At 29.4% G+C, this 27,306-nt stretch overlaps 6 protein-coding genes and 1 non-coding gene across 7 annotated transcripts; 4 read left to right on the forward strand and 3 right to left on the reverse strand.

Moving 5' to 3' along the window:
* Positions 1-128: 128 nt before the first annotated feature.
* On the forward strand, positions 129-5,628 carry LOC146535200 (protein IMPACT-like). Its single transcript, XM_085191905.1, has 6 exons — positions 129-565; positions 1,052-1,284; positions 1,856-1,991; positions 2,852-2,955; positions 3,282-3,488; positions 4,238-5,628. The coding sequence occupies exons 1-6, from the start codon at positions 539-541 to the stop codon at positions 4,329-4,331; spliced, it is 801 nt and encodes a 266-aa protein (XP_085048031.1). The 5' UTR covers positions 129-538; the 3' UTR covers positions 4,332-5,628.
* A 258-nt stretch (positions 5,629-5,886) lies between these two features.
* On the reverse strand, positions 5,887-10,095 carry mus312 (mutagen-sensitive 312). Its single transcript, XM_085191907.1, has 4 exons — positions 7,368-10,095; positions 6,735-7,024; positions 6,317-6,469; positions 5,887-6,110 (listed from the first exon to the last, which is right to left on the reverse strand). The coding sequence occupies exons 1-4, from the start codon at positions 10,093-10,095 to the stop codon at positions 6,036-6,038; spliced, it is 3,246 nt and encodes a 1,081-aa protein (XP_085048033.1). The 3' UTR covers positions 5,887-6,035.
* A 69-nt stretch (positions 10,096-10,164) lies between these two features.
* On the reverse strand, positions 10,165-10,932 carry LOC146535202 (uncharacterized). The gene is made up of 2 exons (XM_085191911.1): positions 10,772-10,932; positions 10,165-10,432 (listed from the first exon to the last, which is right to left on the reverse strand). Exons 1-2 carry the CDS (start codon positions 10,897-10,899, stop codon positions 10,261-10,263), a joined length of 300 nt encoding a protein of 99 aa, XP_085048037.1. The 5' UTR covers positions 10,900-10,932; the 3' UTR covers positions 10,165-10,260.
* Positions 10,933-11,381: 449 nt separating this feature from the next.
* LOC146535203 (mucosa-associated lymphoid tissue lymphoma translocation protein 1-like) lies at positions 11,382-14,633 on the forward strand. The gene is made up of 6 exons (XM_085191908.1): positions 11,382-11,690; positions 11,760-12,100; positions 12,193-12,382; positions 12,755-13,032; positions 13,455-13,538; positions 13,904-14,633. The coding sequence occupies exons 1-6, from the start codon at positions 11,593-11,595 to the stop codon at positions 13,978-13,980; spliced, it is 1,068 nt and encodes a 355-aa protein (XP_085048034.1). The 5' UTR covers positions 11,382-11,592; the 3' UTR covers positions 13,981-14,633.
* Positions 14,624-16,741, reverse strand: LOC146535204 (m-AAA protease-interacting protein 1, mitochondrial). Its single transcript, XM_085191910.1, has 4 exons — positions 16,275-16,741; positions 15,825-15,989; positions 15,182-15,300; positions 14,624-14,832 (listed from the first exon to the last, which is right to left on the reverse strand). Exons 1-4 carry the CDS (start codon positions 16,575-16,577, stop codon positions 14,691-14,693), a joined length of 729 nt encoding a protein of 242 aa, XP_085048036.1. The 5' UTR covers positions 16,578-16,741; the 3' UTR covers positions 14,624-14,690.
* Positions 16,742-17,261: 520 nt separating this feature from the next.
* Mat1 (CDK-activating kinase assembly factor) lies at positions 17,262-19,198 on the forward strand. The gene is made up of 5 exons (XM_085191909.1): positions 17,262-17,526; positions 17,645-17,941; positions 18,259-18,491; positions 18,732-18,907; positions 19,037-19,198. The coding sequence occupies exons 1-5, from the start codon at positions 17,403-17,405 to the stop codon at positions 19,134-19,136; spliced, it is 930 nt and encodes a 309-aa protein (XP_085048035.1). The 5' UTR covers positions 17,262-17,402; the 3' UTR covers positions 19,137-19,198.
* Positions 19,199-24,298: 5,100 nt separating this feature from the next.
* Positions 24,299-24,370, forward strand: TRNAA-UGC (transfer RNA alanine (anticodon UGC)). Its single transcript has one exon. It is a non-coding gene; the product is annotated as a tRNA-Ala (tRNA).
* The last annotated feature ends 2,936 nt before the right edge of the window (positions 24,371-27,306 follow it).

The following is a 27,306-nucleotide window of genomic DNA, read 5'->3' on the forward strand; positions in this document are numbered from 1 at the left end:
ACCGTATACCGCAATTATATCGGTAAACGTAGTTTAATTAATATATTAAAGTAGCTTTTATGAGTAAGTTAATAATAACAATTTTTAGACGATTTTTAATAATTTTTGTAATATAACTGTCAGTGTCAAATGTCATAAAAAAAGTTGACAACTAATAATAACCTTCGTCAATTTCTCTAAATATTTTTACATGCATTCTCCTATTGTGTAATATAATCTCTTTTTTACCGTACAATCTCCTTCGTGTGTTCTCCATACAACGTGACATTGGCGATATGATTAGTGCTCAACCGGAACGCTCGAAACGCCGTAAATTAAGAACTGAACTGAACTGAACTAAATAATTTTATAATCGTGTTCATATTATTATAACTTTTACTTGATGTACAAGTACTGAATTTACTAAAAAAATACTGAAGCTAGATTTATTATCTACCACTTCACTCTGAAATATTTAACTATTTGTGTTTTTTAACATAAAACATACTTGGAACACGAATAATTAGAATTTAAAAAAACCTTAAAAATAAATTATATTATGGACGTAGACAATCTGACCAAACAGGTAGGTTTCTTAGATACCCTTTTAAAATGTACATTGTTATTACTGTTTATTTATAAATAGTATTTTTAAGAATCTTAATACACATTGCATTCAAAGTAACTCTAAATTGCAACAGTCCTTTTGTAATAGTGTGTGCTATGAAAATAATAATCAGCTTCAGACTGTATTCTGCATGCAGCAGGGTGGGCAGAAGGAGCATAGTGTCAAGACACTCCATTCCCCAATTTCCGCCGCAATCTATAGGCATTGCTTGTTTAGTGGCAGAAATGAACACTGCTCTTTGCCTCGACTCCAAAACAAACAACTAAAAATATGAAATACATATGAAAATAATAAAGTTATCGAATATTTTTTCTTCTTTTTTATCATCACTATTTCTTATTATATATAAGTTAAATTAAATTATATATTCTTATCTTATTATATAAAAATATTTATTTTAAAAAAATATATTTATAAGATTACCTTACATGTAACTATTTGCAGATAGAAGAAGTTGATGCTCTTAGTTCAATATATGGAGATGATTGGATAATTGACAATGAATCATCTCGTTCATATAGCATTAAAGTTAAAGATGAAACAAATGAAGTTATTTTGTATGTAACCATGCCTGAAAGTTACCCAACACAAAATCCTCCAAAATATGAATTATCAGCACCTTGGATGGATAGAAAGGCGAAAGAGAATTTGCATTATTGCTTAGATGAAATATATTTGTAAGTATATAAAGTAGTACGACTTATATTGATAGTGCCATCCATGAAAATGGATCCCACTTTGTCTCCTAACCTGTTATAGTATTTCACTAGTGTCTCAGTTTATTTAGACAGGCAAGATGCTCTACTATATTTTATTTAATTTAACTTGCATGATATTCACAACTAGAAAATTATATATAATAAGATGAGAAAAGGTATAAAACAAGTGTTAGTGTTATAGTATTAAAAAAAAATTATATATCTTCATCATCAGCATGACTGTCCACTGATGGTCATATATGAATATCTTATGATACTGCAGTGAGCTCTATTTTTATCTAATTTCTTCCAACCATTGCCAGCTAGTTTAAGGCTGCTCAGCGATTTGATGTATTTCTGAAGGATCAAATTTGAAGGTATTTTTATTTGTTTGTCGGTCTTCATACTGTATTTACTTAACATACAAAGCCTCGAAAATTTGGTGGAAAGTGAGGAATGGAGTGTCTTTTTAACACTAGGTTCCCTGTGCTACAATTGATTCTTATGGATTCCTTATCATGATTATAAGTTCTTAATTGTTTGTTTTCAGAGAGAATTTAGGAGAAACAATTATATTCCAATGGGTAGAAAAAATAAGGGAAGTTTTGCAAACAATAAAGCCAATTGAACCCACCAAGAAGCCAGATAAACAGTTGTATGAAGAACAACTTATTGATATTTCACAAGTTGGTTATATTCAAATTTTATATACATATATATATTTTTAAAATCATGCTATATGCATAGTAGGTAGATAAAAACCTAGCGCTAAGATAGATCGTTCTTTCTGCACCACCCAATTTTTAGATATAGTATTTTGAGAAGCAAATTTAATACCAAGTTTTGTCTTGTTACCAGACCAAGAAAATGAAAATAATTCAGTCTCTGAGTGGGAATCAAACTGTCACATATTGTACCACTGTGACACTATAGCCTCAAATATGTAAATATTGTCTTATAGTCTTTTACTACAGAAACTATATAATAATAATCAATATTATACAGAAATAGAGACAGAGTGACTTAACACATATTCCATATATATTATAAAAAATTACTTTCCCACTAATTTAACTTAAAATATGTTGAGTATGGTACAGATTTTGATGTGGTTTTCACTAACAAACATGGTAGGCAGTTTAAGATAAATTTTATACATATTACAATAAATGCACAATATTTTATTCAAACCAATATCTATAATATATGGTGTAATAAATAACATATTTTTGTGTGGCTATCTGAAATAGTGCTACTTCTAATGACATTTACTTTAAAACTTAAGTTTACTTATTGACAGCATCAAAGAAAAAATCTATCTACAGACATGATTTTTTCTAGATCACTTTTTTACTTTATTGCCATTTTTATAATTCTTAAAGGGCGACGTTGAGTTCCGCCATTCAACACGCAATGCCCTAAGAATTTAGCGGAATGAAAGTGTCTTAACACTGCTATTTGCGAAATGCAGCGTGAAGTAGATCTCGTATAATAAAGATATTTAAACACTTTGTATTTTATACATTAAATAATTTTTTAATTGCAGCTAGAAATAAACTGCCCAGAAATAATACATGGAGAAGTAATTGTTGATAGGAAAAGTTCATTTCAAGGTCATGCCGCTGAAGTCCATAGTACAGATGTTGTTTCGTAAGATTATATTTTTTTGTAATAAAAGAAGGCTGCTGTACGCTTTTTTCCGCATAGCAGGGTAGGCAGAGGGCATCAAGAGTTAAGACTGCATTCATATGTGTATAAGTTAATGTGAACTGAAAACAATGGTATTTAATCTATTAATATTATTTAGAATATATTCATTCTCATTATTATAATAGTTTTCAAATAATTTAAAATAAAAACTTAGTTTAAATATTCATTTTAATTTAATTATTTCTATTTATCCATCAGCCTTTTGAAATCCACTCCTAGCCACTGCCTCGCCTACGTTACTGCAATAAATATAATTTGATTTCCAGTGCAGTCCTGGCAAAATTAAGACAAAATAAGAAAATATTAAACGCAACGCACAATATGTACGCATATAGAATAGAGAAGAAGACCGAAAAAGGCACGACCATGTTGCAAGATTGCGACGACGATGGTGAAACACATGCTGGAGGCAGGATGTTACATTTGCTGCAGATACTCGATCAGAAGAATACATTAGTTGTAGTGTCTAGATGGTACGTATTTATATAAAAAATATAAGTCACGGAGAAACCCATTACAAACTTATATTTCCGATTGAAATTGGTCCGATACCCTTGGAGGCCCACTCACTCTTGATCAATTCTTTTTGGTATCGAGAGAATTATTCTAAGTTTCTCGGTTTTATACTAGATAGTTTTTATCGCCAAAATAATTTTCTTTCATTTTCCCCGCTCCTATATGACGTTGTGTAGCGTTAAGCTCCGCCACTCAACACACAATGTCTTAAATTCATGAATAGTGGAATTAACTTACCCTGCTAAACGCAGGATACAACGAGACGTTAAAATCAGAAACATTAATTGTAAAGTATAATTAATCTCCTCTTATATAAATGTAAATATTCAAAATAATTTTACATACGAACTCATAGAGCAATCTACAGGTTCTCTAAATAGTTTCTGTTTATTTAATGATTAACAGAGTAACTCGTCAATCGACTCTATGTACGTTTCATAATAAACTAGAGAACGAATTGATCCAAACAAAACGCGTTGTCATAGCCACGTGTATGTCACTTTATACAAAAGTGTATTGTAATTGTTAAACATATGTAATATACACTATATTGCATATATATTATAAATTTTATGTATTTCTTGTACGTTAGAAAAAATATTAGAATACAGTCTTCTGTGTATAAAGTATAGGTGTGTCAAATTTGATTAATGTGCACAAAATTTTTGCTTTACGCATTAATATAATATAGAAAAATAAATTACAGGTATGGAGGAATCCAACTAGGTCCAGACAGATTTCGTCATATCAACAACGCGACCCGACAAGTTATACAGCAAGCTGGGTTATTAAAAAAATGACAATCATAACGTAAAAAAAGAAAACACAAGATCGATACAGGGAAACGTAAATAATTATGTATACATACATGGCTATCAGTGTAATACTGGCCTTAATATTGAAATAATAATTGTAAATCAATAATTAAATATTTATACAATAGAATGTTGAAAATAAACAATTAAAATTAATTAATGTCCTTTAATGTTAGATATTCACAATAGCTAGGTATACCTAATAGCTTTTGAATTACTGTCATTTTCTCACTCTGGTAACTAAAAACTAAAAACTCTGGTTTTGTAAAATTTTCAGAAAAATCCGAAATTTTATGTGTTATTTAAACTGTTTCGATGTTGTTAAATCGAGGTACGACTACATTAAATTAATTAATTAAACAGATTAAAGAACTTAACGCCCCTTATGTTTACACATTTACATTTTTATTTTTAATTATTGAGAAATAAACTGTATTTTATATATAAAATAAACTTAATAAAAGGCTTATTTTAATTCTTATAGGTTATCTTTATATATACGATCTATATATAAATGTTTTAAAGTCATGTAAAAGATCTGTTCCATTTGGATAAAATTATAAATTATGAATGTTTATATGTTACTCTCTGATTGACTTCATTTTAGCTCTTAGACGTGACATTCTTAATCTAATAGTTTTAATTATAATATATCAGTGTTGTCAGACGTCCTGGTTTTGACGGGACATTCCGATTTTTAGCCCTTAAATTAAATATCAAGAGCGGGACAAGTATGGTCCCTCTTTTCCTGGGTTATTCCATGTAGTCAGATTTTTTTTATTACTTAATTTTATAAGATACTAGCAATTTAGAATAAATTTAGATATAAACTCTGGAAACTTACTGATTTTTTTCCGATTTTTCCTTAAAACATTTTAAAAACCCGCTTTACCCCAAATCTGGAAGTAAATATTAAGGCTGTTGTGGGGCAGCAGCACAGGGTCTGATTGTAAATGATTATGTTTGTGATTCCCACTCAGATAAATTAATTATTTCCATCTCCTGGTTAAGAACACGCGGCGTTGAGTCCCGCCTCTCAACACGCAATGTCTCGAAAAATTGGACGGTAAGTGAGAGCGCATTGCGTGACGATAAAAACAAAAAAAAAAATGCCTAATTATATTCTCTTAGTGATTGATGAATAATTACTATTGACTGTGAATGGGTTCAATTAATCGACAGTGTATAGAAATAAAAATATCTCAGCTATGGAATATATCTACATCTTTTTTATAGTATGTTAATATTAAATATATGAAACTTTTTAAAAATTATCTAAAAATGTGGTTTTTTTTTAACTCTTAAGGTATTTTTTATAAGATTATGTAATACCTATAAATAATAGAAAAAATATTTTATATAATATCTTTAATGTACATGGTTAAGCAATAGAGTTTTGACTTGTGGTTTGTATAATTGTAAAATAAACTAAGCAGTTTATTTTACAATTATACAAACCACAAGTCAAAACTCTATTGCTTAACCATGTACATTAAAGATATTATATAAAATATTTTTTCTAAAAGTTTAGAAAAATCACAATCATGAAGCCATGATTGTGATTTTTCTAAACTTTTGACTCGTGCCTGTCTTCACAATCATCATAAACTATTTGTTGGATTATACATTATCTCGAATTTGGAGGGAAATAGTAAATTGTACGTATTAAGTCAGAATTATATACCAACATTATCTTCTATTACGCGCGTTATTATCTGTCGTTTTTACTGTGATACATTTTTTATCCATAAATTTTAGCAGGTCCTGAAAAAATATAATTTATACTACTATTAGTATTATATAACATATAAATAATGAGCAGGTCATTACTATATGCGCATAATAATATTTTTAGTTATATATATATATTTTTATTTTTTACAACATTTTTTATGTTTTTAAATAAGATACAAAAAAGTATTCATCCTTATTTATTAAAATATTTTAAAATTAACATACAATATACATACCTTTGGATTATATCGATATCCAATCGATACCAACTCCTTATGAATAACATCGATATTGACCGGTTCGTATCGTAATATCGATTCTCGCAAATATTTATGGCAAGTTACATAATTGTGGAATGCTATGTGTAGAGGCACTCTGCACGAGTGCACCTGGAAAAGTAAATATAATATATATTTTTAAAAAGTAATATATTATGTTTTTAAATATTTAAAATATTATGTTAATAATGTGTGTGTTTTGTGGATGTGGACAGAACACAAAGATGTGTATCAATACACACGCACACATAGAATTTGGACGCATTAATACAAGTACACAAGCACTCGGAGTACTCAAGAACGCACTTAGTATGTTATTAACATACTTTTATTGTTCACCATCAACCATATCATCTACTATTTATTACAAACAAACCTTAGACTTTTCTCTTGTTTGAAACACCCAGTCTTCTGGATCACAGTGAATCTCTATAATTTCTGGCAAATCCTTAGTCTGTGTATACAATAAACTATTAATTTCTTCAATATTTCGTAGATTACATGATTTTAAAGGACTCTTTGGAATTTGATGTTTCTTTGGACTTTTTTTGGGTGATTTTTGCTTTGGTGTATCATATTTAAGTCTTTTTGCTGGAGAAGAAGTTCCCTCGTATGTCTCCACCAAAGGATGCGTTTGATTGTAAAGATATGTTAGAAGTTGGATGGCTGAAAGAGAATACAATATAAATGTCATTAAAATTTGGAGTGTCGTTGAGACTGTAAGCGCGACAGGTTCGATTCCCACTCGAGCAAATGAAATACGTTATATTTTCATTTCCTAGCTGGTGTCAAAGCGAAGCTCGCGGTCGAATTCTGCCACTCAACATGCAATGCCTCCAGATTTCGGCAGAAAGTGGGGAGCAATGTGTCTTAATACTAGACTCCCTCTGCCTACCCTGCTATATGCGGGATATAGCGTGAAGCATAAAAAAGATCAACATAATATTTATGTATAATATATAAATATTAATAAAGATATATCTATAAAATATATAAATAGAAAACAAACCTCTTTTTCTTTTAAATGGCTTAAGTCCATATCTTTTTAATTCTTCATTTCTTTCAGGCGACGACATCGACGAATAATCAGCCATTGGTGTGACGTCACGAGTTTTAATTATATAATCATTATTTGGAGTTTCCACTACTGCACTTCTTACATCTTGACTTAATGCTTTCACTGGTGTCGTATTATGAGATAAGTGATCAGATTTTGTCTTTACACTATTGCCTTTGATATTTAAATCATTTTCACTCATAGATCTATTTAAAGGTGGTTTTTTCGCTGTTTCATCTATATCATCATAACCGTCAGCATCGTAATTATCGAATCTTGACTGATGTAATGAATAATTAAATTCTTTATCTGACACTTCAAATATTTGTGAATTTTTGCTACAATTAGACGCTTCCTTATCGTGCAGAGATGAAGATTTACTTATATTACTATTGACATTTTCTACAACAATAACATCGTCGTAATCTACAGAAATATTATCTATCTTGCCAAGATTATTTTTAATTTGTACTTCCGTTGATTCTACATCTGATGTTTGAGTTAAATCAATTTCATTTTCATTATCATCATTGTGTTTCACATTTGGTAAATTTCCATCATCATAATCGTAAATATATGAATGTTCAAAAACATAATCATTGTATTCTTCCGATGGACTTACATGATTTGCTTCATTGATATTTTCGTCTGTAATATTCAGAATGTTCCCTGTACCAGTTTCTTCTGTATTATTTTCCTGTGCTACACTGGAAGTGTCATTCATTCCAGTATCACATTTAGATATTTGCAAATGTTCATGTATTTCTTTATAGCTACCGGATAAATTATTTTCATCGTTGGTTGATAATTTACAATTATCCATTTCATTAATATTACTGCTAGAGGATTTTTTATGCAAATTGGAAGTTTCCGTACATATTAAATTACTTTTAGTTGAACAATCTTGGACACTCATTTTGACGATGATACTCTCATCAGAGCTACTATTACTTTTGCCAACTTTTTCATTATCATCAAAATTATCATAATCATAAATATATGAATGTTCAAATACATGATCTGTGTAAGTTGGACTACGAATATTTTCCTCCGTTGGAATAGTATTATTCGTTTCCATGGGTACAGTTTCTGAAGATTCAGTTGCACTCAACACTAAATTATTATTTTGAAATTCATTACATATACTTACACTTCGATCTTTTATGGTGTTATTATCAGAAGCAATTGACTTATCACAAAATATAATAATGTCTCTCTTATCATTATTATCATCAATTATTATAGTCTCATCTGATGATTCATTTTCAATCTCTTTATCTTCTACTATTACTGTTTCGACATCAGAATTTGAAACTTGTGTTAGATCCATTGTTTCTATATCGTCTTTGTTTGATGTTGTTTTATTATTACTATTTTTGTTATCTTTAGACTTATTAAATGGTACAAATTGTTGAGTAAGATCTATATTTTCGATACTCATTTGTTTTGAGCTTGTGACACATTCAGTAATATCCATGTAGTCATTAGATTTCCTTTTACTTATATTATTTTCATTATGTATATTTACTTTTGATTTAAATGGCTCAATATTAGTAATTGAAACACATTTTGTTAAATCCATGAAACATGTTTCATTGCCTTTCTTATCATAAGGAGCATTAGTAGTTTTAGCTGAGGTAGTGTATTCCAATATAGTTATATCTTCATCAAAAATATCTGGAGAAATATTTTTTTGAACTAAAATCATACTTTGTGTAGTTGAAAGTCTATTTATATCTGATATATTTTTAAAATTTGAACTACTTGTAGAATTTGATTGCCTAATAATATTTGCCACTTCTACATCATCATCTATGCAAAGTTCTATATTTTCTGCACCCATTATTGTTTCTGTTAATTTTATATGCTTAGTATTTTTATTTTTAATAATATCTTTTATGTTTACTAGGTTACCAGTTAATATTAAATCTAATTCTTCTTGCTTGACATTTGTATCAGGAAATTTAAAATTATTCACTTCAATTGTAGGACTCAAAGGTCGCCCTGGTATCTGTGACCAGTCTCTTAGTAAACTGATGTTATGCGAAATTTCCAAGCCCAAATCTTTCACATAAAATATTTCATTATTTTTGATATTTTCAAATGGAATATTTGTTGCTTTATAAAATAATTCTGACTCTTTACAATTACAATCAACAGCCTCGTCTAGTGATTTGTCAAAATTTGTTTCTAATATTTTAAAATATTTATCTGTTATTATTTGTTTTTTCTCTTGTTCTGACAGAAGAAGTAATTTATATTGTTTTTTTAATCTTTTTCTTTTGTTAGTATTAATTTTTGTATTTGGTACTTTGAAACCATATTCCTGTAAAGTTAATTTTATTTTAGCTGTTCTTTCTTGTGAAGATAAATGTTTTTCGGCTTGTGTATTATGCCCATCTGTTGATGATCCACTTTGTAGTGATTTAGATAAAGCTATAGCCAGTTGCAATTGGTCCGAATCAACATCTAAGCCACCCTTTTTACAAATTTCACTGAAATTTTTTGTATAAGATACCAGCTCATTTTCTTTACCTTTTACAAAAACTCTAATATCTTTTTGAGTTTTATTCTTTTTCAATGGTTTTCTTTTAATACTTTTAGCTTTGGCTTTTTGTGTGTTTTTTGGACCAGTATTACACTTCTTTTTTTTCTGAAAGTCTGAAAAGCTTTCATCCATAACAGTTCCTTTTGAAAAATATTTGCTAACAACCTTGCATGATTCACTGGCAACAATTAAAAAACAAGGTACATAACTAATATATTTATTTACACTACACTTTACAGTTATTAGATATTTATTTTTTTGATTTCTACATCCTACCTAAGCTTGATTCTTTTCATATTATTTGTATGGCAAATCTGGCCTAGCTTCTTCCTTCAGTGTTTTTCTTATTTTATCACCAGTTCTATTTGGTAAGCCACTAGAAATCATAATCTTCCTTTCCACTTCTTCAACTGGATCTTCATAAACTACAGCTATTGATTTTCTCAAATTATTTGTAATTCCTGAGAATCTGCAACATTGATACATTTAAAGCACGAAAATTCAAGAGAGATATTAAAAAGAAGTCAGTCATCGCGTAGGGGCACAAGGGTTTAAGTGTAAACCCGACAGGTTGTAGGTGAGATCCCAACTCGAAGAAATGAAACATTTAATATTTTTATTTATTCACTCTGGTTACTTTGAATTGCGCCACGCAAATTCACCGGAATGAGGCGGAAAGTCGAAAGCAGAGTGTCTAAACACAAGGCTGCCACTACATGCCGGATACAGCGTGAAGCCGAAAAAAAATTCAAGAGAACAAACAGATACCAAATTCAAATTAAAAAATACATAAGCTAGATGAACTTACTGGTAGAAGGCACCGAATAACACCCCTGCACTTAAAATCCCAAGTCCAATTACTATACTAGCTCTACCAGCCGGGGTTCCATTTAATTTTCTAGGTTTCCTTTTAGATGTATCAACTCCAATCGCCATTTTTTGTGTTGACAAAAGTGACAGATGGTAGCTGTCAAAGTCAATTAATATATCGACGATGGTAACAATAGACCAGTAGACGGACATTTTTCTTTAGAAAATTTTAGTAATTCTGTAATTTTATTAAATCTACAAAATTGATTATTGACAAAAATAAGAATTAACATCATTGCTGTCTTTTGACACCTCTTTTAGAGTAAATTAAATGGGATTAAATTATCTTCACGGGGTTAATGGACACAAATTTAAGAAATCTTTTATCTCATAATATCCAATTCTGTCTGATTTTCGTTAGTAAATATAGTGTTTTCTTTCTTTCTGGTTAAAAGCAAAATTATTATACACTTGAAAACTGAATTTAGGTAGGGAGAGATAAAATAAAAAAATAAGTTTGCAATTTCAATGTCGCTGCCGAGATATATTGGACTACGATACTTTTTATTCCGGAAAAGTTGATATTTTTTATATTATTAACTTAACCTTGCTTTTAGTTGTTCATTGTTTTTATATATAAAGTTTTGAGCATTGTTGAAATCTAATTTAAAGACGAAAAAAATGTCTATTCACTCTATTTAATAGTTAAATAAAAATATTAAATGTCAAAGACCAATAATAAATCTGGCGTTTAGAAGACTCTAACCAGTAGTTCTGTAATTAATATGTAAGGAAATAAATAACAAATAAGTAGACATCATGTCCTTATTGCAAAAACTATCGTATAAAGAATACAAATATGCGTCCGAATTCAATTTGGAATTCTGTCAAATAATTGCTAGCTTAGCTGATTTGAAGTAAGTAATACATAAAAGATATTAATAAAAAAATATAACTTTCTTAATACCCTTGTTTTTTTATTGCAGTATTACTTTTAACGAAACAAAAAAACCAGGTGAATTATTAGTGAAATACTTAGATCGAGATGGCTGTTCCTTGCAAGAATATAAAAATTATATTAACATTGCACTTAATACTAAAGCAATTAAAACTTATTATGAACCCACATCGAAGATTGCGATACTAATAGCAAATGAAAAATATGAAAATTTGTCTAAATTGGCCACACCATCTATAGATTGTGATACTCTAGCGAGTAGTCTACGAGATTTGGGTTTTGTTATAATTATAATAAAGGACACTAAAAGTGTTGACTTAAAACTTATATTAACACAATTATTTAGTGTTATTAGTCAAGATTCATATTGTAAGTACTTGAAATAGTTTAAACCAATATATTATATTAAATATTAAGTTCATTAATTATTGAATCATTATTGTCTAATGTTTATATTACAGGTTTAATTTTTTATGCCGGCCATGGATGTGAACTATTAAATACAAAATGTATATTAGGCACAGATTGCCCTAAAGAAAATATTAATATTGCACACTGTATTACTGAAAATTGGATACTAAGAGAGATTTCAAAATGTAAACCAGATTTATGTTTATTTATTATGGATATGTGTAGAATTAATTTAGATAGGTATGTTATTATTCTTTTTGTTTTGAAATAATTACATCAATAACAAGACAAAGGGGTGGTGTTGAGTTCAACTACTCAGCACAGTGTCTCAAAAATAGGCAAGAAACATAGTCTCATAAAAAAATATAAAAATAATTACAAATACCTAAAGCCATTGTGGGACAGTGGGACAGCATTTGACTACAAATACAATGATTGTGGATTTAATTCTCACTTGAGAAAATAACTTTTAAATTAAATTTTAACTGGCAAAACAGTGCAATGTTGAGATCACCACTCAACATGCAATGTTTCAAATTTAAATGGTAAGTTCTTACCCTAAGGCTATATGTAAAAAATATTTAAATACTATTCTACAATCTTTTATTTCAGAAAATCAAACCCCAATATATACACAGAAATGTATGATTTGGAAAATTATATGATACACAACAACCTTATTATTGTTTATTCTACACAACCCTCACAAAGTGCTTACGAAGTTCTACAAATAGAATGTTCCAGAACTATAGACAATAATGTTACATATGAACTTAAAACTGATGACATGGACAGAATAGTGCCTGGTGCCAGTCAGTATATAAGTGGACTTTGCAGAAGATTAAAGGATAATTTAGATATAAACTCGCTTTTGGATAAAGTACATGAAGGTTTGATTTTTTTATTTATACATATTTGAGTTAAAAAATATTTTTTTAAATTTAGTGAATAATCATGACAGGCTATCGTAACGCAACGGCACATGCTGTGCTATTCTAAACTAACTACTACTACTCTACTCTACTAAACTGCTACTCTAACTCTAACATGCATGCACATGTGACTGGATGCGGCGGTCAGTAGTGGATTCAATTTCCATTTGGAGGAATTAAATATTTAATATTTTTGTTTTACTCTGGTTACTCTCTGGTTTGATTGCAATTTAACTTAGCACTGCATTGAAATCCGACACTCAAACTCACCCTTTTAAATGTAGCCTGCCCCTGCCTACCTTTTTAATACAGTGTGAAGGCGAAAAAAATTATTTTTTTAATATATATTATTATTTCATCTTTTATGTATTCAATTTTAGATGTCGAAAATTCCATCAAAAAGCAAAGGCCAATTAAAGTTCAATGTGGTGTGTCTAAGAGGTCTTTATATGATCCTGTAAAAGGTAAGCTACAATTATAAATAAAACATCATTGACGTCGTCGATTTCGAGTTCGATTCCTTCTTGGGGGAATGAATAATAAATATTATTATTAACAAAAAAATATATATATAATGGTGGATAATTTTGTTGAAAAATAAAAAGCATTGAAAATTAAAGGTAATATACCTTTGAATCTCACTCTTCTTTCTGTCGGAAATAAACTCCAAACCAGTGTTTACCACTTTTTATGGCATTGCATGTTTGTCTTGTTACCAGAGTGAGGAAATGAAAATAATTCATTCCCCCGAGTTGAAATTGAACTCACAACTCTGACATTTAGAGTTCCCAGTTTTTATAGTATTTAGCAGTTTGTTTTATATTTTCAGGTGACACTAATGAATTTTTGTTAAGATTGGAAGAAGTTTTGGAACAATTTAAGGATAATTGTGAAGTGCTATCATAAAAAGTTTTTTAAATATTAGATAAATGGGTCATTCTAGCGAAATTCAGAAATTCTACTAGCTGTAGCTGTAATGCTACTAGAGAAATTCAGAATTTATTAGAAAGTCTTATAGATATTATGTATCCACTACACTAGCATACTTAATAACAAAATAATAATCATTGCTTAATTTTGGAACTACTTAGAAAATATCAATAAGGATATGAATTTCGTAATTTCGCTAGAATTACCCAAATATAGAACTTACACAAACTGAGCCCCAACCTTCTCTGCATTATATAACTTTTTTATTTATAAACTTATAGAAATCAAATAAACATTAAATGTTATGGGAAGGTTGCCAATATACAAGAATGAAAATCTATGTTTATATTATTTGAGCCGTTTCTGAGATAAGTGTCCACAGACATACATGGTTTGGATTATCTCTATGTGGAAAATGATAGATGATGATGTAGCAGAACAATCTTTTGAAGAGACAGCAATCAGTAGAGTTGTATTGGTAATACTTTCGTTAAAATATTTTTCTTATTTAAAAACATTTATATACTATTTTATATTAGACAAACAGTCTACATGTTATTAATGATAAACTTATTTTCTCTGTTAAAAAAATATATTTTTTAATAAATAAAACAAAATATATAAACAAACAATATTGTATTTGTCTCATAAGCATTTGCTCCTATATCTATTTATTATCTACACCATTATATTGATCTCTTAACAATTGTTTGTGGTTGAAAATGATTGACTATATTAATCCACCAGCTGTCCTCTACATCTTTAGTGAATTCTCTTATGAATCTGTAGTTTAGTATAAATATTTTATCTTGGAACTCTGGTTGTGCTCTATAAAATAAAAATTATTTACAATTAGTATCAAGAACTATAAATAAATAGATGGATTCAAGAGTACAGTACAGTTGACAAGACCCTGTCACCCTAAAGTTGGGTTTTCTGAAATATTGTATAATTGAGGTGAAAATATTCTTTTAGTACTACTAGTAGTATTAGGAGAAATTTTAAAATGAAAGCCATCTAGTTAGCTAGTTGTATTAGCTCGTTGTTGTGTTGTTGTTCTAGTTAACTTGTTCACCCTACTTTATGAAATCAAATACATGATAAACAAAAATATTATTTAAATTATTTGAACTAATGAGAATGTTGAATGATTAATATTGTGTAAAAATACACTTACCCTAAAGAAATAGGTGGGAGGTCTCCAGTTTCTTGCATTTGTTTCAATCCTCTTAAAACATGATAGCACATAGTTATTTCAACCCATCTTTTGTTTGAATCATCAAACATTACTCCTACCTATAATAATTAAAAATAATATTTAAAAATGTATATAAGTGAAATTAAAGTATAGTAAAGATTAACCATTTATGTATGTTAAATGTTATGAGGGTTCACAGCATTAATGATAAATGTTGTTAAATTACTGTTTTGAGATAATAGGGCTTTAAGTTTATAGTTTAAGGATGTTTGGGGGGATACTATAAGTATTAGTACTTTGGCAAGAAGCTTATGATAAGCTTCTAGTTTTTAGTTCCAGGTCTATAGATTTTTTTCAAAAAATGTATGTCATTATACTATTCTTTGGGTATAGCCAGCCTGCCTTTATCAGCTACATCAGTTAACCAAATTTAAAATCACAGTCATTAATACCATTAATACAAATGATTTTGTAAATGTTTAACATTACCTCGAGCAGGCTTACACTACATCAGGTATATTGAGAATAACAAAACCATTAGTAGGATCTGAAGACAATGAGTCAGTCAATGAACCCAAGAATATTAATTTTCTCTTTAATTCTATTTGCATATATAATTTACCTGGTATGGGAAAGCATAAAAAATATCTTCTTTACTTATAGATAGCATTTGCCTTTGCGAAACTGATAACTTGGATACTGCATCCTTTAGAGTAACAATAGCATCTTTATCCACAAGCCCTTCTAAAGATTTAAAATCACTTTTCTGTAGGCTCTCTGAAACAACCTGGAATCAATAATGTATTATTTAATATTTTTTATATATATATAAAATAATATAGTGTGACGCCTATCAAGTTCAAGTTCCACTATGTAAAAATTTTCAAGTTTTCTAAAAACGTCTTGTTTTTTTTCTGATCTTAGTGTAGAAAAACACTTCTTGATGTTAATAAATAAATTCTATTTATCTTAAAAGATAAATTATCCATTAAAATAAACTTTTTGATTGATAATAGAAAAAATCACAGTCACTGTGCCATAAATTAAACAAGATTTCTTAATAAAACCATACCTCAACTGCGTGTTTTGAAGCTTCAACAAACTCTTTTAAGCTAAATTCTGTTTCAAAGTAAGGTCTTATGATGAAATTTGCATATATCCAATTTTTTATAAATTTTATGAAAGAAGGCCACACAACTGTCGGAAACTCCATTAACTGTGGTAGTTTTCTTGTTTCCGTGCGATCTTCGCAGTAGTTTCGATGTTGTATAATAGGACATTTTGAAGCAATAGGTATTTGTAAATATTTATACGAAAACCTATCACATAACCTAAATGTGCGATTTGTCAAGACTGTCCTAGTAACTAAGTTCATATTAAACTATATAATATAGGAATATGAGTTTTACAAATTAACACAGTAAAACTAAAACATAAGTTAGAAAACAAAGTAAAATACACATAGGTTACATTTAAATTTTAGTTTTTATTTTTCTGACAGCTTTATGTTTTAGCATATTTTTAGTCTGTGCTGTGTAAAATGCACAAAACACATTTACTCAAAATGGTAAAATGCGATGACTATAAAAAAATTATCGAATGGTACGGTGAGATATCTAGGGGTACCGGTATGGTATGGCATTGCTCTTAGGCCCGTATTTATAAATCCTGAGACCGATCTTGAGATGTCATTTTTATTCATAAATCAATTTTCGTTCATGGATATATAATCCATTATTGAAAACGGCATCTTAAGATGGATCTGAGATTTGAGAATAATTTATAAATACGGGCTTTATTTTTCAATGCTTAATTATTTATTTAGGAATATATTAAAATTGGCTTACTATGATAAAAAATAATATAATTTATCTGACTTAGAATATTATTTAAATTATATTCTGTTTATAATTCCACAAAAGTTTTTAAGAAGTGGATTGTAGCAATTTTGAAATTATTACTTCAAAGTTCAAATTTAATGGAATTTATTAATGATTTTAGGTTATAGCAAATCAGAGATTGTCAATTTAGAACGTTTTGTAGTTTGTCAACGTCAAATTGAACTAGTTTTTACTTTTTAGACAGCTGAGTATATTTCATATTTTCGTTGCTACAAAAAGCCTTAATTTCATAAAAATATATGGTCATGACAATAAGTTTATATTTTTAATACACATTAATATTTTAATAAACATTCAAAATGGATGACCAAGCCTGTCCACGTTGTAAAACAACAAAATACAGAAATCCATCTTTAAAGTTGATGGTGAACGTTTGTGGCCATGCTTTATGCGAAAGTTGCGTAGATTTGTTATTTTTAAAAGGTAAGTTTGGCATTTTTAACTAAAACTGTTATATAAAGTTAGCTCCTACTGATATATGTATTGTATGTGTATAACAAATAATATGTATGTTGTACTTTCATATAAAAACAAATTTCAGGATCCGGTTCTTGTCCAGAATGTAATGTACCACTGCGAAGAAGTAATTTTCGCGTTCAATTGTTTGAAGACTCTATGGTTGAAAAAGAAATGGATATAAGGAAAAGGGTCCTGAAAGATTTTAATAAAAAGGAGGAGGATTTTGCAACTTTAAGAGAATATAATGATTATTTGGAAGAAATTGAAACTATTATATTTAATTTAGTAAATAATATAGATATTGTAGGCACAAACAAAAGGATAGAACAGTATAAAAAGGATAATAAAGAAATAATTATGAAAAATAAAGCTAAGATCGGTAAGACTATTTACACACTTAATAAAATATTAGTGGCATAGTCGGACGGTAACTGTCTGTAAATGTGTCAATTGTGAGTTTGGTGTCCTCTCAGAGATTGTATTATTTTCATTTCTTTGCTCTAGAAAAGAGAAAAAGCATTTAGCTTTAATTTTTTATTTATATTTATTTCTTGCCACTGAACAGAATGTCTTGAAAATTTTATAATGTGTGGGGAAGGAAGAGGCTTAACACTAGGTTCTTCTGTTTACACCTTCTTTGCTTGGGATTGACTGGATGTTAAAAAAAAACCTAGATAATAATAAAAAAACTTTCAGGTCGTGAAGAATTAGAATTAGAAGAAATATTGGAAATAGAAAAACAAACAAATGATTTGCGGAGAGCAGAAAGTATAAAAATGCAGGAAGAAGCCAAAAAACAGAAAATAAGAGAAAAAGAAGCATTAATAGACGAGTTGATATTCGCTGAAGGGGATGCCAAGGATATTTTAAATACATTTGCTCAAACCGTAGCTAGTAAACAAGAAGAAATTGCTCCAGTTTTACCTAAAGTATATATTTTAATAGATCAATATAATTTTTTTTAGGATTTTTACTTTGCTTATAACAAAAGTTTAATTATGTACAATTGGGAATTTTTATAAGTAGATTATAATTTATACTTCTAATAACAATTGAAATTTTCAATTATATGACTAATTGTTATTATCTTGTGATGTCTATTTATTATTCTAGCCAAATTTTAAAAGATATAAATATTTATTATTAATTTTGTTTATTATTTGTCTCAGGTGACACAATTCTCAAGTGGAGTTAAATTCACAAGAGGTTCTGGACAACAACCTCTGCTATTAATAGAGGAAGGGCCTTTATACAACTATGAGGCTCCCATTGTACCAGACAGAGTCGGCCCAGACCCGCCATCTGTTGTAGACATACTTAATAATGGTTATTTGCATCATGTTAGGTATGTTTTCTTAATTATATTATGTTCATGCGGTACTCCGCATTCCACAGTGGCTTGTAAAGAATCCACAAGCAGTTTGTGTTATTTCTTAATTAAACATCATCCTAATTAATCAATATTATGTTATAGGGGAGAAACAGAAACAGAGAAAGCTGGTGGTTATTCCTCGACTTTACCCTGTCTCAGAGCTTTGCAAGATGCTCTGTCGGGCCTCTACTACACCAGCTGACACACAGAGCAGATTGTCGATACTATTGTACTTGATTAGATCATTAAATGTCGTGTTTTGTTTGGTTTGTTTTATTATTTTGTTTGGTTAAGTATATGTTAAAAATTCATATTGATCAGTATACTTAAGTTAATATGTTATATCTTGAATTTATTGACATTGAAGCTCATCAGGTATAATTTACATTAGTATGTTAATTATACCTGATGAGCTTCAATGTTAAAACACATTATAATTATATTTGTAGAAAATTTCTAGAAAAAAGAAATTGTAATTAATGTATTACAGCTGAAATCTATTACTTGTGTATACATTTGAAATATAATTTGTCTAAAATAATAAATGGGCCAACTACCTATCAGAGTAATATAAGACCTGATAGATTGCTATCAGGCCTATGCCACCCCAGCTGATTGATGATACTATTTTACTTGATTAGACCATTAAATGTCATGTTTTGTTTGATTTTGTTTTTTTTCTTTTTGTCATGTCTATGAATGAATATTGTAGAGCGATGTAGTCCTTTTTTATAATTTGAACAGTGTTTTTTTATTTTTTTTATGTGCATTTTGGCATTGAAGCTTACCGAATATAAACAAAATCTAATATATATTTTTTATAATATGGTGTTAAGACGCTCTGTTCCCCATTAAGACACTTTCGTTCCACACAGTGGCAGAACTCAACGCCGCACTTTGCCTCGTTACCAAAGCGAGAAAATGAAAATATATTATATCTCATTTCCTCGAGTGGAAGGACTGACAAGTTTTTCAGTTAGTCATTTTAATGATCTTTAAACTCTTAATATATTATGAATAATTGCTTAATATATTATCCCTTTATAAGTCCTCTGTAAAATTACAAAAAAATTACTGATTTAGCTTGCAATTTGTCATAATTCTCTTATAAGTAACTAGATAGCTTCACGTTGTATTCTGTATATTGCAGGGTAAGCAGAGGGCCTAGACACTCCGTTCTCCCCTTTTCACTGAATTTACGAGGTATTTCGTGTTGAGTGGGAATCGAATTCATGACCGCCGTGTTACAGTTACACGTTTGCCTCTCATAAAGATGTTGTATATAAGTATGACATCGAAAAGGGCGCTTTTACAGGAAGTGATTTGTAAATTCGGTTGAAATCCGTTATTTTTATAGTCTGTGCCAGGCAACTTCTTTAGTCAATTAATTTTATTACATTTTATTAGGTGCATCTAAATACATCTTACCTAAATATTTCTGAGAGGGGATTTAAATGTGTGTTTATATATATGAATGGGTGATCACACAAGTGTTGATGTCAGGTCACATAACCAACAGGCAATGCCTTTGGAATTCGGCGGAAAGTGGGGAACGGAAGTGTGGTAATGGTTAGCAGTGTGTTTTAACACTAAGTTCTCGTGATCCCTTTACCAACCCTGCTATGTGCGGGATACAGCGTAAGCTGAAAATGTAAATACTATTTATGTCACTAAGCTAATAAAATAACTGTGTCATCATTTTATAGACTAAGTAATCGAAGAAAATTATATTTGTGATTATGATTGACTTCTTGGGTAATAATAAAATACTTATATAAAATTAAACAAGTAGTTTTTTTTAGTAGATATCCTTATTCATTTTCTACATCATTTCGATATGAAATCACATTTAATTGTCATTTTGTATATTATATAATATGTGCAAATTAACATTAGGTACATTATTAAAATTGATTTGGAACTACGGTACCTACATTACAATCGAAAATATTTCTAAAATACTTTCGTTTCGTGTTCCCTATTTATTTTTATATATAGGTCCACATTGATTTCATATTATTTACTTTACAAAATATAAGTGGATGTGGTTATCGGCTAGTCTTTATTACACGTTTAACGCGACCCACGACGTACCTGTAGAGGATCCATGTATGGGAATGTTTGTCTCTTTACAGCTGTCCACTGAAGTGCTTTAGCTTAAATTTTATATGAAATTCCATATTTAAAATCTTTAGCAAAATGACTTTAATTTGGTAAAAAGCATACAATAAAACATTTTTTTTTATATTCCTTAAAAAAATAGTTATATAAAAAATATAATAGAGCCAGTTTTGGCTCAGGAGAAGAAACGTGTGACTGTAAAACGACAGGTTGTGAGTTTGATTCCCAATCGAGAAAATTGAATATTTAATATTTTTTCGTTTTGGTGTCGAGGCAAAACCGCGGCGTTGGGTTCCGCCACTCAACACGTTATGCCTTCAGAATTCAGCGGAAAGAGGGGAGATCCATGCGGGATACAGTATGAAGCTAAAAAATAACCTGCAAGTGATTTACCTTTAAATTCAATTTTAACAAAAATCTTATAGATACAAATACTTTTGTAATATGGAAAATCAAAAGTTTTATTTTTCCAGAAACAGACGGTACTTAAACCGCTCATTGTACGCGGCTATCGCTCGTACAATATTTGCTTTGCGTTTGTCGGAATGAAATGCATATCACAATATACGTATTTACTTTCTTGTAAATGGTTAAAGTTAACGTATAAATGTTAAATATTTTAACCTTTAAGCATTGAATGTTAAAGGGCGCTATATTTCGCATGTTTACATTACACATTACTTGTACTAGGTATTTTAAAGTAGAATAAAAATAGCTATTAAATTTTATAATACAAAATGTATAGTAATTTTTTTTTTCAGTTATTTCAAAATGTTTTTAGGTCTTTGAATCTATCTCCCATGTTATGTAGAGTTTATCTTGTTAAAGTCTTGGTTCTGCAGTTGAAAACAAAGATGTTGCAAATACTTTGCCTAGAAGATTTTTAACCTAAAACTTTAACCAAAATTTTATTCAAACATAGACATAAAGAATTTAAAATTAAACTAATAAATATTTTCTGCTTATGATTTTCACTCTATAACTGTATACAGTGTCTAACGAAGATAGAAAATATGTTTTTATCCGATTTAGATAATTTTAAATGGCTGTAGTAGGTACTCTTACGATTACATAAGCAAGTGCACAAATATGTGAAAAAGGACAATTATAAACTTTTAAAACCATATGAAATGTCACTGACAGTATTTTTATAAAATATATAGTAATCGAATTAATTTATCTAATAACATATATATATATATTTAAATATTACCTTTTTATAAGGATTGTCTATAAGATATTTTTTAAATTTTTTATGTTTACTAAAAGGTATGCCATTACTAGAATTTTATTGAAGTTTGCACTTTGCAGGCGGTTTATTAAGGACTAGCGGACGCGCGCAGCTTCGCTTGCGTATTTAAGGGTGAATTCTAATAACCCATGAAACATGTGTTCAATGAAATATTTTTAAGAATCTAAATTCCAAATTTTATAAAAATCGGTGGCGATTTAAGAATTTTTCCATACAAACTTTCAACCCCTTATTTGCACCCTTACGGGGAGAATTCTAGAAAACGATGAAACACGTGTTCAATAAAATACTTTTAAAAATCTAAATTTCAAATTTTATAAAAAGTCAGTGCCGATTTAAATTTTTTTCCATACAAACTTTGAACCCCTATTTCACCCCTTTAGGGTTAAAATTTTTCAAAATCCCTTCTTAGTGGATGTCCAGATTACGAAAGTAAACTTTTGTCCAAATTTAACGTTTCTACGCACAGTGGTTACGGCTGTGCGTGCGTCTTACCTCAGTCAGTGAGGACAAGTCCTTTTATATATATAGATTATTGTAATGAGAACGCCTTACGTTTGTCAACATTTTTCGCCACTTAACGGTAATATAAACATATTGATATAATTAAAAAGCCTTAATTATTCTTATTTATACAGATATATTATATAATAAGCGTTATTAAACAATGTTTATATATAAGTTATAAAGTGATTTACTATCATTAATATAAAAATATTTTACACAAACAGCAAAAAACACTAGAAAATACTATTTAACAATTAATTTCGCTGCATTCCTCCTACACTGTTGCGACGTATCCATAGCTATAGTTTTTAATTAAACTTTACCAGTTAAGTCCGTGCGTTGCAGTCTGAACTTTGATACTAGCCGTAGTAAATTCTATACAATATTAGTATTACCGGTCGCTATCTCTTATTGCTTCACAATATTAAGCACTGTCTACTATCTACACTGTACCTTCGACCCCTACTGCGATAGCGACAAAATGTATGCTTTAATGTTCATTGCTGGTTTTCAATGAAAATAAACAAAAATTTCAATTCAAAATATTCAATGTATTGTAAATAATTGTAATAGTAGTAGAATTGTAGTGATATTATAGTGCACGATTGTAGTGGTTACCGTGTGGTAATAAGAAGTCAATATTAGCGCTGGGCGGGCGGATTTGACGTGGCTACGTTTGTATGGAATGTGATTGTTTATAAAATTTAAAGTTATATTAATGAAAATAGATTAATTTATAATTAATTTAATTGAAATTATTTACGCAACTGTATCGCGCACACAGTAGGATATGCAATTAACCTAGTGTTAAGACACTTCGTTCTCCACTTTCTGCCGAGTTACGTGTTGAGTGGCAGAACTCAACGCCGCGCTTTACCTCGACACCAGAGGGAAGAAATGGAAATATAAACGTAATAAAAAACAAGTATATTCCATATAAAATAACAGCAACGCTCGGGGCAGCCCGATAACAGGACAAGTTTACACAGGGCCAATTAGACGACGCCCGCGGCGGCGGGACACCGACAGCGCTGTGTTTTCACATGCTAATTGTATCCTAGCTGCTTCACGTGCTATTGTAGTATGGGAACTGATATTTTGTAAACTCTAAGATTATTTACGTGATATATTTCATTATTAGAACATAGAGTTAGTAAACAGGGTAGGTTAAAACGACACTAGCGTCAAGATACTCCGTTTGTCGGTTTCCGGAAAGTAAACTGTTAAATATTATTTTTGTTTTTCTCTTTTTCGTTTTTTATTTGGTATATAGAAATTAGAAATGTTTTTTGTATCCCACGATGACTTTTATATGTTATATAAAACTCATCGTGGGATACAAACCTTACCTTAAGAGTTCAGTAATTTCTTTAAGTTACCAACTCGACTATTTGATTGAAAACAATGATTTACAAAATATATTTTTACAGATTTAATATAAGCCAAACAAATTTTTAATGGAAAAATATATAACTGAATCATAAGGGGATGTAGCTCAGTGGTAGAGCGTTCGCTTTGCATGTGAAAGGCCCCGGGTTCGATCCCCGGCATCTCCATATATTTTTTATTATTATTGACAAAACTTACTATTAAGATTTCTTTTATGAAAATGTATTTCTTGTAAATTTACATACTAATTTTTATTTTTTTCTTATTTCAGACAAAATATTTAATAATAATGTCGTAAATAATCTTTAATTGTACAAGACGATATAAACACAAGATTATAATTAAATATTGCACACAATATAAATAATGGTTTGTATCTAAATCATTATTAGGTATAACTACTTTTTTTTCCACTTTCTAGTATGTTTAAATATTTTATATACCTACTAAATATTTATAAAGAGAAAACTACAATCCTATCTTTTCCACTTTTAATTTATTTTAATCTATCAGTATTATGCATAATATGTATTTAGTATTAAATCAGATAAACAATTAAAAGAGATAAAAATAAATTTCCAAATAATAAAAACAATATTTGAACATGAAAATTCCATTTAAATGAACTAACGCTAATAATATTCCCATAACGCGGTGTCATGTATACACAGTAGGTACAGTACATTGTTATTGAACACCAAATTATGGTATATCCCCATTCATTCAAATGGATCCTTTGTTTAAACTTCGAACGGGTTTCTGAACGCAACCCGATGCAAAATGGCGTCTTATAAACGTCATACCATCATGGCGATTGGCGGGAACGGTTATTGTTCTAGACGTCAGTAATTGCAAGGATTTAGCTTTATATGTAATGGTCTGTATTTTGTCTGGGTTTTCGTTTTGTGTATTTTGAATAGATTAAAGTTTGTTGTTAATTTTGTTTGGTCTGGTAAAAAAATCTTTTTTTATTGAAATTTTTTAGTGTAGAACCAATTCAATTATGGATCTATTCGATCCTTAAGTTTTTATCTTTTAATTAAACATTTTTCCTGTAGTATAAAATGTTATGTAAAAATAAAGTCCAAAAATGTATTCAGAAATAAAAGAAAAATTAATTACATTAGTAAATTTAGTGACTATTAGTCATGATAACCTGATTACTCGATACAATAAATATATTTTTAAAATGTAGCTCAACTTTAAAGCCAGAAGTTTTTGTAACGGTTTTATTGTACCATAAATTAGCCGTTTAATAGAGTTGAACAGATTAATAAGCACTAAAAACGTACAATTTCGACTGACAAGTTTACACTGGGTTTTATAAAGACGGATGGTTCAGCGTATTGCCGATGAGTGATTTGAAAATACCACGATGATTGAGCGCTGATACAAGCCAGTATTCTGATAAATAAATAAATGGTGTAGCGATGCGATTATTTTGAATTAAATCTTATATCGATAAAATAATATTTAAGTTTTTTTTACTTTTATAATTTTAAAAGAAATTCTAATAGCTTAGAAAGAAGTAAAAGCACAAAAGTATTTTTTTTACATAACTTGATAGGTTAATTTTTTATAAATAGTTACAAAAAATCCTAATTAGCAGGATTTTTGAATGTTTTTATTTTATAATACAACAACTTTATTATAATTATACATTTTCTTAAAAAATATATATAAAATTAACATCGACATTTAATCTCCGTCTCTACATCTTAGTAGACGTAAGCGTTGCACGTTTACCCAAACCAAATGTTTTTATTCGGCCAGGCTCCACAGTGATGACGTTTACGCCAGGCCACCGAGATCAATTTAAAAAATATAAAAACGCTAATGTATCTGTTGACTGTATTCTTTTTTCAAACTCATAGTCACTATTATAATTTTCGGTGGAAATGTTGCTCTTGAACAATTTATCTGTTAAATAAAGATGAAGAAATAAATAGAGAGCCTAAAAATCCTATGTCCCCCACATAGTGATTCCCGTAAAAAAAAAGCTTTACTTATATTATCTTTGTACAAAGTAAATAATATATTATATAATAGTAATTTAGTAGTCTCGTTGTAAACATTAGATTTTTGTTTATTTTATATGACTTTTCTTTTAAAGGCGAAAGCCAAAAGAAGAAATTATTATAATCCTACCGAAGCCATCTTAATATAAAATGGGATATACCAAAATGTTTCATCTTTCATCATGTTAACATAAGTATGACTACAATGCAACAATAAATTTCGTTCGAGTAAATTTATGTTCTGTAATGGGCCAATATTGCCCATGAAAGTATATAAATTATATATGGATATTCATCGACCACGCTCCAGTTATTTATTATTGTATTGTTTCACTTTTCTTTTTATAATATTTGAAATTAAAGAATCATACTTAATTGAATATCTGCTTACCCGCAGGTCATGGGAACGAATACGAAGAAGAAGCACTACTGCGTACAGGTAACTTGCGTTATTTTATATACCTTATATTAATTTATACAGCGGCGTTGAACTCTGCCACTCAACTCGCAATTAAGTGCTGTCGCTCGCAAATATCAATGTCTTTAAAATTTGATGGAACGTGACAAACGTAGTGTCTCAACACTGGATTCTGTATAACCTAGACTGTTTTCCGTAAAAATATATATTTTTTATAGCAGAGGTACTTCCACTTGATTAATATATATTATTGCTTCAATTATAAACAAATAAGACAAAATAAAGTAGTATAACCAGAGACAACCTCCAGCAAAGTAAACAAAGGAATAAAGATTGGTCTATGAATAAAATAAAAATAGTATGAGATGATATCGACGGAATGAGCTGAGTATGGAATATGCCGACTTATTATACCTACTCTAATAACACGATCGTATTAGCTCCTGGGGCAGATCTAAGAAGCACTAGACAAGTATTCGTTATATTTTTTTAGCGTCATGCTATATCCCGAACAGCAGGGTAAGCAGAGGGAAAATAGTGCTAAGATACTCCGACGTATAAAAAATGACTTAAATAAACTTCATATTTATTTAAAAGGGATAAGGCGTTTAGCTGAAGAACAACCCTGAAGTACGGACATAGAACTTCCGTTAAGGACACTCCATTC

Source organism: Heliconius melpomene, chromosome 10 (assembly GCF_056956725.1).
Source record: "Heliconius melpomene rosina isolate 202511_hmr_F chromosome 10, ASM5695672v1, whole genome shotgun sequence".
NCBI lineage: Eukaryota > Metazoa > Arthropoda > Insecta > Lepidoptera > Nymphalidae > Heliconius > Heliconius melpomene.

Coding starts and splice junctions, on each gene's coding strand:
- LOC146535204 (XM_085191910.1), bottom strand. CDS start 16,577: ATGAACTTAGTTACTAGGACAGTCTTGACAAATCGCACATTTAGGTTA. Junction 15,990..16,274: donor CTTCAAAACACGCAGTTGAG/GTATGGTTTTAT, acceptor TATTGATTCCAG/GTTGTTTCAGAGAGCCTACA. Junction 14,833..15,181: donor CTCCCACCTATTTCTTTAGG/GTAAGTGTATTT, acceptor TTTATTTTATAG/AGCACAACCAGAGTTCCAAG.
- LOC146535200 (XM_085191905.1), top strand. CDS start 539: ATGGACGTAGACAATCTGACCAAACAG. Junction 1,285..1,855: donor TGCTTAGATGAAATATATTT/GTAAGTATATAA, acceptor GTTTGTTTTCAG/AGAGAATTTAGGAGAAACAA. Junction 2,956..3,281: donor CATAGTACAGATGTTGTTTC/GTAAGATTATAT, acceptor TTTGATTTCCAG/TGCAGTCCTGGCAAAATTAA.
- mus312 (XM_085191907.1), bottom strand. CDS start 10,095: ATGGATGAAAGCTTTTCAGACTTTCAGAAAAAAAAGAAGTGTAATACT. Junction 7,025..7,367: donor GCCATTTAAAAGAAAAAGAG/GTTTGTTTTCTA, acceptor ATTCTCTTTCAG/CCATCCAACTTCTAACATAT. Junction 6,111..6,316: donor GATATCGATATAATCCAAAG/GTATGTATATTG, acceptor ATATTTTTTCAG/GACCTGCTAAAATTTATGGA.
- LOC146535202 (XM_085191911.1), bottom strand. CDS start 10,899: ATGGCGATTGGAGTTGATACATCTAAAAGGAAACCTAGAAAATTAAAT. Junction 10,433..10,771: donor TTATTCGGTGCCTTCTACCA/GTAAGTTCATCT, acceptor TCAATGTTGCAG/ATTCTCAGGAATTACAAATA.
- LOC146535203 (XM_085191908.1), top strand. CDS start 11,593: ATGTCCTTATTGCAAAAACTATCGTATAAAGAATACAAATATGCGTCC. Junction 11,691..11,759: donor GCTAGCTTAGCTGATTTGAA/GTAAGTAATACA, acceptor TTTTTATTGCAG/TATTACTTTTAACGAAACAA. Junction 13,033..13,454: donor TTTGGATAAAGTACATGAAG/GTTTGATTTTTT, acceptor ATTCAATTTTAG/ATGTCGAAAATTCCATCAAA.
- Mat1 (XM_085191909.1), top strand. CDS start 17,403: ATGGATGACCAAGCCTGTCCACGTTGTAAAACAACAAAATACAGAAAT. Junction 17,527..17,644: donor AGATTTGTTATTTTTAAAAG/GTAAGTTTGGCA, acceptor AACAAATTTCAG/GATCCGGTTCTTGTCCAGAA. Junction 17,942..18,258: donor GAAAAATAAAGCTAAGATCG/GTAAGACTATTT, acceptor AAAAACTTTCAG/GTCGTGAAGAATTAGAATTA.